The 13713-nt window shown below is 47.1% G+C and overlaps 1 protein-coding gene across 2 annotated transcripts; it reads left to right on the plus strand.

The window, feature by feature from the left end:
* The first annotated feature begins 31 nt into the window (after window positions 1-31).
* Window positions 32-10140, plus strand: TRIM45 (tripartite motif containing 45). 2 transcript variants are annotated; one of them, XM_044944498.2, is made up of 7 exons: window positions 32-278; window positions 842-1374; window positions 2980-3713; window positions 5417-5546; window positions 6162-6276; window positions 8333-8459; window positions 9336-10140. In XM_044944498.2, exons 1-7 carry the CDS (start codon window positions 189-191, stop codon window positions 9482-9484), a joined length of 1878 nt encoding a protein of 625 aa, XP_044800433.2. In that variant the 5' UTR covers window positions 32-188; the 3' UTR covers window positions 9485-10140. The 2 variants fall into 2 exon arrangements, with proteins under 2 accessions (XP_044800433.2, XP_044800434.2); XM_044944499.2 differs by having other exon boundaries at window positions 193-311.
* The last annotated feature ends 3573 nt before the right edge of the window (window positions 10141-13713 follow it).

A 13713-nucleotide genomic window follows, 5' to 3' on the forward strand; every position in this document is an offset into this window, starting at 1 on the left:
GTCCTCTGACCTCTCTGGTCGCCAGAGCCATAGAGAGGGAGACAGTCGGCGTAAAATGGTGACGCTGGCTATACTATGCCGCTCACTCACAGTCTTACCCTTTTTCTCTTCCGAGGCCCAAGCCCTGAGGCCGCCCCGCCCCCGGCCGTTTGCTTAATACCGCCCCTCCCCGGAGAGGACCGGCGACGATGTGGAATTTCCAAAGCTTATTGGATGCTGGTGGTGTCACTCTGGAGGGCGGCGGGGCTCGCAGCGGCGACGGCTGCCCCTTTCTGACGGTGATTGGAGTCGTCTGAGTAGCCCCGGGATTGGTGCGAGGCGGGGCCAGAGCCGTCGGGCACCTTGGACCGAAGGGTGGGGAGGTGGTGGCAACCGAGAAGCCGGTGGGGGCTCGCAGCTCCCTTGTCCGCCGCGTGCCTTCCGCGGAGGGCCGGGTGGAAAGAAGGAGCGGAGAACCCCCAAGCTCATCACGCGGGGGCGGGAGTGGCAGTTATCGCGTGTCGGGCGTGGGACCAGTGGGGCCGGCGGTGGGGTGGGTGGTAGTAGAGGGTGATAGAGGTGCAGGGGTCCAGGAGTCGACAGCAGGATTAGCTGGAGACCTAGACCTGGAAGCGCTTCCGGGGAGGAGGACTTGGGGGGCAGAGGAGGGCGTGGGCGTGTCTGGTTATGGGATGCCTTGCAAAGGAGGGGGCCTTGCTTAGTAGATCTGTGGGTGGCTCCTTTGAGGAATACTCTTTTTCCTTTTTGCCCTTGGATTTGCCGAAGGAGTCCCCATGGTCTCTGTACAAGTTTTGGAAACTGTCTCTTTGGGTGGGCCTAATCACCTGCTACTTCATTATAGAACTGCCCAGGGCCTTTTCTGATACTGAGCACAAACGTGGGGAATATGGCAGAAAAGAGGAGGCCGCTGCTGGGCTTCGTGGGCAAACTCCCCAGTGGAACCACAGCTGGAAACTCAGGCAAAACTCACTGCCCTTTGTGCATGGGGCTCTTCAAAGCCCCCAGGCTCTTGCCTTGTTTGCACACAGTTTGCACCACCTGTCTGGAGCAGCTGGAACCCTTCTCAGTAGTGGACATCCGAGGGGGAGAATCTGACACAAGCTCTGAGGGGTCCGTATTCCAGGAACTCAAGCCACGCGCTCTGCAGCCACAGATTGGCATCCTCTGTCCGGTATGTGATGCTCAGGTGGACCTGCCCATGGGTGGAGTGAAGGCTTTAACCATAGACCACCTGGCCATGAATGATGTGATGCTGGAGAGTCTGCGTGGGGAAGGCCAGGGCCTGGTGTGTGACCTGTGCAGCGACAGGGAAGTGGAGAAGAGGTGTCAGACCTGCAAAGCCAATCTCTGCCGCTTTTGCTGCCAGGCTCATAGGTAAAGACGGGAAACCCACCTGGTGTGGCTTAAGAGCGGAGTATAAAGAGGTGTCAAGGCAGAGAGATCCCTTGGTGAGCAGATGGAAAGGAAAGCTCAAATGCCATGGAAGGTCAGAGAACAGTATACAATGTGATTACAGATGTTCCAGAACAGTAGTTAAATTTTACAGCCTTTATATAATACCCATGGTAATAATAGCATCACATGTTTGCAGGGTCCATTTCACTTTTCAAACTCTTACCCAGTTTCCTTGGCTCATCAGTCATTTGTACGGGGTGCTAGAGAAAGAGTATGATAGCAGATCCCCTGCCCTCAATCTTATTTGATCCTTGGAACTCATAGAAAAGCAGGCACTATTTTCACCCCTATTTATTATTGGAGGAAACTGAAGCTCAGCAGTATGTGGTATGCCAAGGTCCCATAACTGGTAAGTAATATACAACAATTGAATTTAAAATCCAAATCCTCTACCTGCCTGCTGTGTTTTCTCATCTCTGTTGCCTTCCCAGTATAAGGTGCTCATTGGTGGGCTACCACCTCAACCTTTGCCCTGAACCCTAGAGGTACTCTGGAACTTGGTGAGATGGACTTGGGGTGGGGATTATGTCTTTTATGGTGTTTGGTGAACAATTTGTCACGGGAAATCACTTTGTGCCTTCAGACCACCTCCCCCCATTCCAAAACATCACAGTATGAAATGGCCAATGTTTCAGGCTTAGCTACAGTGGTTTTTAAGTTCTGCCTTCCAGGTATTTTCTGGCCTCACCAACAGAACAAGTTAGCAGTCTTCAGTCCTTCTATTTTTACCTTGTAATGATGACTACTTTGCTGCCAGCTAAGCAGCTGACCCTGTTTTGTCCACAGCCACTCTGCTGGTGCCAGAACAGGCGTGTAAGCTTGACATTGCTAAGACACTAAACATGGTGTAACTCTCAACAGTCACTGTGGTTTCTGGGGATTTCCCTGAATCTCTAGAGGGCTATAAAAAGAGGGAATTAAAAGAGAGTTTTGGTTCTACTGACCACTGATTTTACTCTTTCTAATAATGTTGACTTTCCTCTAGAAAATTCTAGCTTGCTGCTTTGGGCCACGGAGGCACTGGTCAAAGGAAATGCTTTCCCAGAGAGTTCGACGAAAGCTGAGGGAGACTCTGTTGTGCCCAGCTAGCTCCTTTTTAACTGTCTGAAGTTTATTGCTAAGCCGTCTGGCACAGGTCTCATCTCGCTGCTGGGTCTCCACCAAACTCTCCCCTCTAGCTTGCTGTAGCACTAGGCTGTGGTTCTTGCCTAAACTTGACAAATGAGCTCTTTGGGGAAGGTCCCAGGAGGTAGCCTTACCATTGCAAAAGTCATGCACCAAGCCAGAGAGCCCTAGCCTCCTATCATTTCGTCCATAGAGCAAGCAGCCCTTTCACATAGGTATTACCCCAGTGTACAGAGGAGGAACTGGAATCCTAGAGACTCATGTGATTAGTAAGAGGTTAGAATGAGGAACTGAACCCAGATTTGTTGAACTTCCAAACCCATGACCTTAAAACTGCCGGACTGTTTCCCTGCTAGACTCGTCCCCTCATTTTCTGTTCCTGCCTCTGTTTGCCTCTAGGCGGCAGAAGAAGACGACCTACCATACCATGGTGGACCTGAAAGACTTAAAAGGCTACAGCCGGATCGGGAAGCCCATTCTGTGTCCTGCTCACCCTGCAGAGGAGCTGAGGCTGTTCTGCGAGCTCTGCGACCGGCCTGTGTGCCGGGACTGCGTGGTGGGGGAGCACCGGGAGCACCCCTGTGACTTCACTAGCAACGTTATTCACAAGCACGGGGACTCCGTGCGGGAGCTGCTCAGGGGTACCCAGCCCCACGTGGAGGCCCTGGAGGAGGCCCTGGCACAGATCAAAGGGACCAACAACGCCGTACAGGAGCGGGTGAAGGCCGTAGCAGCCGACATTCGCACCTTCTCCGAGGGCTATATCAAGGCCATCGAGGAGCATCGGGACAAGCTGCTGAAGCAGCTGGAAGACATCCGAGTCCAGAAGGAAAACTCTCTGCAGCTGCAAAAGGCACAACTGGAGCAGCTGCTGGCAGACATGCGGACGGGAGTGGAGTTCACCGAGCACCTGCTGACCAGCGGCTCTGACCTGGAGATCCTCATCACCAAGGGGGTGGTGGTGGAACGGCTCACCAAGCTGAACAAAGTGGAATACAGTGCCCATCCTGGAGTCAACGAGAAGATAAGCTTCTCTCCCAAGGAGAAAGCAGGCCTGTGCCGTGGCTATGAAGTTTACGGGGCCATCAACACCAAAGAGGTCGATCCAGCCAAATGTGTCCTCCAAGGGGAAGGTAGAGCGACATCTCCCATTGGCATGGAAAGGGCAGCGGCAGGACATGGTGTCAAAGACGTGTGGCATTTTCAGCTATGGTCTTCATTCAGCTAGGGAGAGAGTCATACCCATCCAACAGATGGTGATCCCTCCCTTGTCCTTTTCTTTCTGGTTTGTTCTGGTCAGGTTGCACTTAAGATCCCAGACAGGGGTGAGGCTTGACCCTTTTCCAGTTGATAAAAGTAGTAACAACCAAAGAACTCAAGGATCAGACCGCTTCTCTCAGGTGACAGAACCGAGGCAGTGCCGTAAGACATAACAGCATAGACCTCCGAGTAGAGTGAAATCCTGTCTGTTCAGAGAGGATGTTCAGAGAGGATGGTTCTGATGAGAATTTCTGAGGAGTGAGAAAGAGGAGATGATGGTTTGCTTTCTTTGATGCCCTTTCTGGTTCATGGAAGCCAGATACTGGGATTGAAAATAATATGGTAGGCATTTCAGTCAGTAGGGGGAGAAACAATTTCTTTTGACCATGGTGTTCTCTTCCCAAAGGAAGCACGTTATTCAAACATTTCACAGATCAGTTTTAACAGGAAGATTGTATTCTAGAGCCATTCTGACCCAGGCCAGGAATTCTTACCTGCTTGGAGGTCACAGATCCCTTTGAAAATGATCTCACCACCAGAAAACGCCCACTCATTTGAGCATATGATTTCAGGAGATTCTTTGCCCCTCAGAAGGCCTCATAATAGTTTACAGACCCCAGGTTAAAAAAAAAAAAAAGCCTATTTCATCTGTCTTCTGAACCAGAAATGGAGTGAAAGTGTTAGTTGCTCAGTCATGTCTGATTCTTTACGACCTCATGACTGTAGCCCACCAGGCTCCTCTGTCCATGGGATTCTCCAGGCAAGAATACTGGAATGGGTAGCCATTCCCTTCTCCAGGGGATCTTCCCAACCCAGGGTTCAAACCCGGGTCTCCTGTATTGCAGGTAGATTCTTTACCATCTGAGCTATCAGGGAAACCCTGGACCAGAGGCTGTAGCTATTGAATATGCCCCCCAGTGCCTAGGCATAGCTACCATGCTATAGAGGACTTCAGGCATGCAGAGCCTAAACTGGTCACGTGTACCTCCTGCCTCTTCTAGCAGGATCTGTCGCTCGGAGAGGGTAGTTTGGGGTTACCAGCCTCTCTTTGGGGGCTTCCCTGGTGGCTCAGACTGTAAAGGGTCTGCCTGCAATGTGGAAGACCTGGATTTGATCCCTGGGTTGGGAAGATCCCCTGGAGGAAGGCATGGCAACCCGCTCCAGTATTCTTGCCTGGAGAATCCCCATGGACAGAGGAGCCTGGTGGGCTACAATCCATGGGGTTGCAAAGAGTTGGACACGACTAAGCAACTAAGCACAACACAGCACAGCCTCTCTTTTATTCTCTGAATACATACGTCAAGCCTGAGTTTTTTCAAAGCTTTCTTAAGGCTGAAATTAAGCTCCAGGATCCTTTACAATCCAAGAGCTGCTGCTGGCTGAGAGAGAACCAGGTTCACCAGAAGTGACTCCCAAGAAGTATGCTCCAGGAAACAGACAGGAAGAAAAAAGAAAGGGAGGAAACCAGAAACACGACCTTTTGTACTAAACAGAAAAAGCAAGATGGTGTCTGATCTGGGGATGCGGTCACTACATTGGCCTTTGAGATTGAGGACTGAGTGTTTATCTTCCACAGATCTTCACAAAGCCCGTGAGAAACAGCCAGCCTCTTTCATCGTGCTTTGTAAGGATGCAACAGGAGAGAGCATGGGCAGGGGAGGAGACAACGTTCAAGTCACAGTAATCCCTAACGATAAGAAAGACAGGTTTGTATCATGCACCCAGGCATCACGGACCTGGAAATCCAAGGTTCTTTGCAGTCATGGGGCTGCAACTCCAGCAGTTCAGCCTACCTCCCCATGATGCCATTAAGAAGTGCCATAGGACCATGTGGACCACATGCAATTCCTGTGTGGGTTTTAGGCGCGTATTTGATTCTCTCCCAAAGGTCTCATCTGCCCCCACAGACTGTCTTTATCCCAAGCTTTGAATAGACGGCAAAATATTCTGTGTTAGACTGAATGGTGCCCTTCTCAAAGTTCAGCCCCATGTTTACTATTGTGCTGGGAGCGAGTTATAAGCAAAGTCTTCAGGATTGGAGGATGGAGGAGGGAGGAAGAAGAGCAGGAGGTAAAACAGAAGCTGATTAGAGAGAACACTGATGTTTTCAGGAATTCTTCTGAATGTCAGATTAAATGAGGATTGATGTTACCTTCTGTTGTAAAGTTACTTTCTGAGACATAGAGAAGACATGTCCTGCTTGGGGGACATTTAAAATTAATATTGGCTGTATGGTATAGAGTTTACATCCTGAATCAGCAGGCAGCTGAAGCAGGCTTTGTGAGAATGAGTGGTATTTTTGAACTCCCGTTTCTATGCAGTCCCGTCAAAACGATGGTGCATGATAACAAGGATGGGACATACTACGTTTCCTATACGCCCAAGGAGCCTGGCACCTATACTGTGTTGGTCTGTGTCAAGGAGCAGCACGTGCAGGTGAGTGAGGCCTTGCCTTCACTTCCCTGACCTTTCACCCCGCCTGCCCCCCGCCCCCCAGTTTTGTCATCTTAGAATGTGGAGACATTTCACACAGGACCAGCTGTGTAGAGGGATTGACCAGGATTCTCTTCTTTCTTACTTCACCTCACTTTAGAAAGGGCCCAGATTTTGCAGCTCTTATTCTTACTAGAGGATACTGGTGACCCTAAATCCTCTTTATCCGTACTCACCTGTTAGCAGTTATGCCTGTATTTTATCATTCTCCCAGTTAGTTTATTGGAGTTCTTAATTTGGGAAAGATGCCTTGATCACAGCAGGCAATCTACCAGCAGATGAGTATGCACACATACAAGAAATATAACCTCACTCAGGATTTTCCAGCTTTGCTCAGACTGTGACCAGACATGGACTTACTGGAATACCACTGGGAGAGTTACGCCCTCTCCTGTAACTAATCAGTCAACTATCTGCCTAACCATTTGCCCAGATAATTCTCTACTCTGTTTATATGTATACATGTGTGTACACACACACACACACACACACACACACACATATATGCTTATCTGTTACCATGGTTACTACATCACTTCCACAGACATACATAACACTTTCTGGTTTAGAGATTATGAATTTTTAAAAATTGAGTAACATTCAACATGCCCAGCAGAATCTCTGCTGACATACAAGCTGCCAGAGGGTTTCCCCCAACTGGAAATTAACACTGACAGGGAGAAGAAAACACCATAGAGCATCAGCATGTGTTAGGCTTGTGGCCTGTGCCCTGGAAGACTCATAGTAGCCATTTGCTGCTTGCCTACTTACAGGATGCCAGACAGGTTAGATATTTTTTCAAACATTTTTTCACTTTTCTAACAAACCACTCAAACATAAGGATCATCATCCAATTAGACCAAGAAAACAAACTTGCCGCAATACACAGTACCTGGGTAGAAAAACCAGAATTTGAAACAACATGTTTGAACTCCCAAGTTGTTTTTAAAACAGATTGTAGGGACTTCCCTGGCCATCCCATGGTTAAGGCTCTGCACTCCCAATGCAGGGAATATGGGTTTGATCCCTAGTCAGGGAACTAAGATCCCACATACCATGTAGCCAAAAAAAAAAAAAAAAAAAGACTAAACTTTTTAAAGGAAGAGAGATTTAACAGCTTGAAAGGCTTCTAAGGTGCCAGCCTCTCTGCTTTGTGTTTTTGCATGGTATGTGATTCTCATATAGGAATAGGCAGATAGCAACACTCATTAAATATTTACTGTTTAGCATAGAGTATAAATTCAAGAAGGAAAACTATTCTTAAAGGAAAGAAGGCAGGTAGGAGAATTTCTAATCCAAGAATTATTAACCACATGCCTAATCTTCCTCCATTTCATCTAACTTCACCGACCTAGAATGAGTGGATGGGTAAACAGTTGTGTCCAGGGTGGAGGGATGAAAGGAAAGGAGTTGGCTTAGGATGTGCGGGATGGGAGTGTGTGGCTGAGAAATTGTAGAAGGGACCACAGATGTTCTTAGACTGCTCAGGAATGGAGGAGATGGAGACCGAAGTCAGTGACTTGAAAGCACAGTTGAGTTTACTAGTGCTTGCCTGGTGGCTCAGATGGTAAAGAATCTGCCGGTAATGCAGGAGACCCAGGTTCAATTCCCGGTCGGGAAGGTCCCTGGAGGAGGGCATGGCAATCCGCTCCAGTATTCTTGCCTGGAGAATTCCATGGACAGAGCAGCATTGCGGGCTGCAGTCCATAGGGTCGCAAACAGTCGGACGTGACTGAGCGACTAACGCTTTCAGTGTGTCAGGCGGTCTGCGTGCCGGGGCAGCAGCACAGCCTCCTCGATGCCTCTCCCTGCATTTGTATCTGGCCCTGTCCAGCTGAGCACCCAGCTGGTTACTGACCCCAGTCACTGTTTGCTTCTGCTGTCCTCGTCCCTCCAGGGGCAGGGCCTGTGGCTGATGCTCTGTTTAGTCTGTGTGATGCTCAGCACACGCCTGTTGACTCATGAGGCGCTGTTTTTGCTCTTGGTCTGAACACTGAAGGGCTCGCCATTCACTGTGACCGTGAGGAAAAGGCACCGCTCACACCCGGGCGTGTTTCACTGTTGCACATTCTGCTCCAGCGGAGGCCAGAAAACTGCTCGCTGCGCATGTGGAGGCACCATGCCAGGTAAGGGGAACCAGTTGCTCCAGAAAGCCCTCAGTCTCCCTCTGTGCCTGTCTCCCAGCAGTGGGATCAGCCACCACCGTGACCAGGGTCAGGGTATTCAGACTCAGGCTTTGTTCCTAGGAATGTAGTCCGTGCATGTTAAATGTATCACAGTTCTGAAGGTTTCATTTAAAGCTTCTTGGTTATGGAAACTGAAATAGCAAGATGAAAAGTTCTGAGTGCTTTTAGTTTTGATACAGTTCACTGATTCTAGAAGCCCTGTGCTTCTCCTGGGATGGTCAGTTTCAGTCTGTACCCTTTCCAACAGCCTGAGCGCTGTCAAAAACATAAACCCATCCTGTTTCTTTTGAAACCTTAAAGAAATTCCAGGGATGGGAGAACAGATGAATAAATCAACTGAACCAAGTCTGGCTGTTTTCTTGGGGGAAGGAAACGTGGGCAGAAAGGTCGGCATCCCCGCAAGAAATCTAATTATTTTCGGTGTTCTGTCCTGTCCTAACTCTTACGGTGAGCCTTAACGTAGGCTCTTGTAAACTTGCATAGAAACACTTCAGGATCTATTCTGTTTATTTCTAGCATTGTGCCCTTCTCTTTTATTTAGATTTTGTTACATTAAAATCCAAACCAATTCTTCTTAAGTTCACAGTGTTAAAATAACACTGTTCTTACAACTCCAGCTAACCTTAATTGATTTGCTGTCGTCTGTCTTGAGAGTCTTCCCAACTACAGAGGCATCCGAGAGCTTGTTCCTCTCGCTGGGTTGTTTTTAGATGTAAAAATATCCATGAGTCTGAATATAGCCAGGAGTGTTAATTTCCATGGTAACTGCTGGACTTCCTTCTAATGGTTTTTCCCTCTCCTCTTTGGACCATGCAGGTGGGTACCTAGGCTGTGGCCACGGACACAAAGGCCACCCAGGACGTCCCCACTGGTCGTGCTGTGGGAAGTTTACGGAGAAGTCAGAATGCACGTGGGCAGGTGGGCAGAGCGCACCGAGGAGTCTACTGAGGACGGTGGCCCTCTGACGGCTTCCTGCGTCTATGGTCACAGCTGTGGCCAGCACGGCTTCAGATCACCAGAGGACCACAGACCTGAATTCTGAAGAAACTGATAGAATTAAAAACAAAGTGCCTTATGTTACACCCTCAAATCCGAGGACCTCTTTGTGAGTTATTCACTTATGGCATGTATGGGCAATCGGGCACCAGAGACCACATTACATTTGTTTTCTTGGCCAGAGGTCTTTGCAGGGAGGGGGAGGTAATCGGCTATCTGGTTTAAGTTAAATGCCAGATGGTGCCCCTCATCAGTGTCCTTTTAAAAAATATGTACTGTAGTCCAGTAAGATAGCTACTGTACAAAATGACTAAAATAGATTTTAGAATCACACAGTGTGTATCTTAGGTCATCTTCAAAATCAGATCGATCTTTGAAACTTGCAGTTTTTAATCACAGCTGGCTTTGTAGGAGGTGTATAACGTATGCACTACTGTTGTTAAGACAATTAGTATGAATGTGTGCATGTGTTTTTGTATGACTGAGCCCATTCATCATAAGTCTAAACTTGTTAGAAATAATGTATCCATGTATACTAACAAAATAGTATGTAGATTTGATCTCAGTTGTAAATAGCAAAATCTAATTCAATAAACTGTAGGCTGCTGCTGCTGCTGCTAAGTCACTTCAGTCGTGTCCGACTCTGTGCGACCCCAGGGACAGCAGTCCACCAGGCTCCCCTGTCCCTAGGATTCTCCAGGCAAGAACACTGGAGTGGGTTGCCATTTCCTTCTCCAATGCATGAAAGTGAAAAGCAAAAATGAAGTCGCTCAGTCGTGTCTGGCGACCCCATGGACTGTAGCCCACCAGGATCCTCCGTCCATGGGATTTTCCAGGCAAGAGTACTGGAGTGGGGTGCCATTGCCTTCTACCTCCTCAAAAAAAAAAAAAAAGGGTCATTTCTATACCAAGGAGGCTACCTTCTATTTTGTATAGGTACCTATGCCATTGGAATTTAGAGCTCATGGGAGTAATTTAGTTCCTTACTTTTTGATACATAACTTTTTAAAAATTTTCCCCAAGCTACACATTAGATATTTGTTTCCCTCAAAGAATAAAAACCTTTCCTTGTGTCTACTTGTTGCTAGCACACCTTAAATGGATTATGATATTGCTGTTTAGGTGGGAGTGTCCCCCACTTGCCCTCTACACCATGTTCATCTCATAGCCCCCAGAGCCTAGAAGGTTACTATTTGGTCAAGGCTAGACACATAGCCCGCAAATAAAGGGGAATGCTATTGAAATAGGACCCTACAAATTCCTTACAGATGTACTCATGCCAGCAATCCACATACCTTCATTGTCCTCACATCTCACAGCCTTGTCTTCTAGAGAGTCATTTTCACTTTTGTCTGCATATCTAGGAAATTAACTAGAAGCTTTGGCTCCCAGAGCATGCCAGCTTAACGGAAGAGAATTCTTGGGAGATGAAGTACATAGGACTGGTGCCCCAGCTCTGCCAAGGTCTTCACTGTATATATTCAGTGTGTTCACATTCAGTTCAATGTGTTCTTCTAGGATATTTGATTTCTTATATAGCAAAAACAGCATGTATTAAATATAATTATTGAAGTCTGCATCGTAAGATTCATTAAGAAGCGACTCATTATAAAGTGATGAGTTGGCTCAGGCAAAGGAAGTGAAATAATCAGACAAAACACATTGACTGTCATGTCATCATGGAATATGTTTCCTCCTTAAGGAGGTAGCTACATTGTAGCTGTAAATTTGAAGATACTATATGCTCACTCTTTTCTGGAAAGATTCCCTTCAGCTCTATCTCTGACCAAAATCTGATCTTCCCAGAAGCCCTGACGGCTCTGTAATCCTCTGAGAATATTACTTGCTCTTCCTCACTCCTTGTAATCAATCACTGGGCCCAGAGGTCAGGTAACAGTTCTTTAGCTCAGCACTGCTGCTTTAAAATCAGTGGTTTTCAACCAAGAGTGAATTTGCCCCTCAAGGATGTTTAGTAAAGTCTCAGACATTTTTCCTTGCCACAGCTGGGAGCAGGGTGCCACAAGAAGCTTTTAGGGAGAAGTCAGGAATGTTGCTTATGATCAATTTGGAACAGCTTCCCACAACAAAGAATTATCCAGGTCAAAGTGTTAATAATGCTGCTGTTGAGAAGATTTGTTCTAGACCATTATTCCCCCTTTAAAAACGGCCAGCCTTGAAGCTCCTGTCTTTATATAACCTGAAACCTGTATGTGGTTCAGCCATCAACAGAGCCCTGAGTCATTTCTCCCTTATTCCTTGAAGATTTTAGCATCAAACTTGCTGCTACTCCAGTACTACCCCTCATCAGTCTTAGAATAATTCAATATCTATGTAGACATAATGGTTGTAATTCTATGACCAATTCTCTAATGTTCTTTATTCCCTTACTCAGCATACAGTCATACCCTAGACCTTGAGTCCACCTGCTCCCTCTGCATAATCTCAACTTCAAGCATCCTGCAACCATAACCTCCCATCTTTCCAGCTCACCCACCTGACTCTAATTCTTCTACTTTCCTAGAGTCCCAGGATACTGACCACCTCCCCACTATTCCTTCCTGCTGCATGTCCTTTCCTTCAGCGTTACTCAGCTTAGACTCTACAGAACATCATTGTATTCTTGCATGTAGTATCCCTCTGTCCTTTTTCCCTGGAAAAACTCCAGATTAGATTTAGATCTCCATCTAACCCAACTAAGTGGTCCTGGAGAAAAAACGAAAATGTTATGATGACTAGTCTCACTTTAAATCTGAGACCACTGATTTCAATGGACTTAGCATTGCCCAGTAGTTTGACAACATCTCTCTAGTCCATTTACTCTTCCACTCTCCCAGAAAATTATTTCATACCTCTCCTCAAACTGCAATTTGTACCCACTTCCCTTCTCCACGTATGACCTGCTTATTACTTCACCAAGAAAACAAAATAATTCGAAGAGAATTTCCCAACCTTCCCACCATATCAACAAATCTACCCATATTCCTATAAAAAGTAAGCTGTTATATGAGTTCTCATTCCATCTTTGCAACCCAAGAACGCTGCTCCAGTAATTTCTCCCTCTATTGGATTGCTCATTTCAGAAAATAAACATGCTACAATATTCCCCATCTTCTTTTTTTTGGTCGAACCACTGGGCTTGTGGGATCTTAGTTCCCCAACCAGGGATTGAACCCAGGCCCTGAACAGTAAGAGTGCCAAGTCCTAACCACTGGAATGCCAGGGAATTCCTTCCTCATCTTAAAAAACAAATTGCTGTTGATTTTTGTATTAGCGTGCTAGAATACCACAGACTGGGGGGCTTAAACAGCAAATTACATTCTCCCAGTTCTGGAGACTGGAAGTCTGAGATCAAGGTGCCAGCGGGGTTGGTTTCTCCTGAGGCCTCTTCTTGGCTTGCAGATGGCACCGTCTCCTGTGTCATCACGTGGCCTTTTCTTTGCACATGTATCCCTGGTGTCTCTCCCTCTTCTTATCAAGACGCCAATCCTACTAATCTACGGCTCAGCCACATGATCTCATTTAACCTCAATTATCTCCTTAAAGGCCCTGTCTTCAAATATCGTCACATTGTGGGTTAGGGCTTCAATCCATGAATTTGGGAAGAACATAATTCATTCAGTCCATAATGGTTTTCTTCATCACTCTCTGACAGCCACTCCATTGTTCTACTTCCCTTTAAAAAGACCTTTAAAAAGTGTGTTGTTTGTTATCTCTACTTCCCCTCCTTGTATTCCCTCTCTTAGATCTAATCCAGTCTTTCATGCTCACCACACCACAGCTCCTGTCATGGTCACCAGTAATATCCATGCCATGGAATCCAGGGGTCAGTTCTTGATCTTTATCCTTCTGACCTACCCACAGCATTGGACAAAGCTGATCACTTACTCCTCCAAGAAAGATTTTCTTCACTTGGCTTATGCATATTGCTCTTCTTAATCACCTATCTCATTGACTTTTCTTCTCAGTCTCTTTTGCTAGTTCCTCCTCCTCTCTCCTGGAGAAGGCAATGGCACCCCACTCCACTACTCTTGCCTGGAAAATCCCATGGACGGAGGAGCGTGGTGGGCTACAGTCCATGGGGTCTCGAAGAGTCGGACACGACTGAGCGACTTCACTTTCGCTTTTCACTTTCATGCATTGGAGAAGGAAATGGCAACCCACTCCAGTGTTCTTGTCTGGAGAATCCCAGGGATGGGCG

The sequence above is a fragment of the Bubalus bubalis genome, chromosome 6, assembly GCF_019923935.1.
Source record: "Bubalus bubalis isolate 160015118507 breed Murrah chromosome 6, NDDB_SH_1, whole genome shotgun sequence".
NCBI lineage: Eukaryota > Metazoa > Chordata > Mammalia > Artiodactyla > Bovidae > Bubalus > Bubalus bubalis.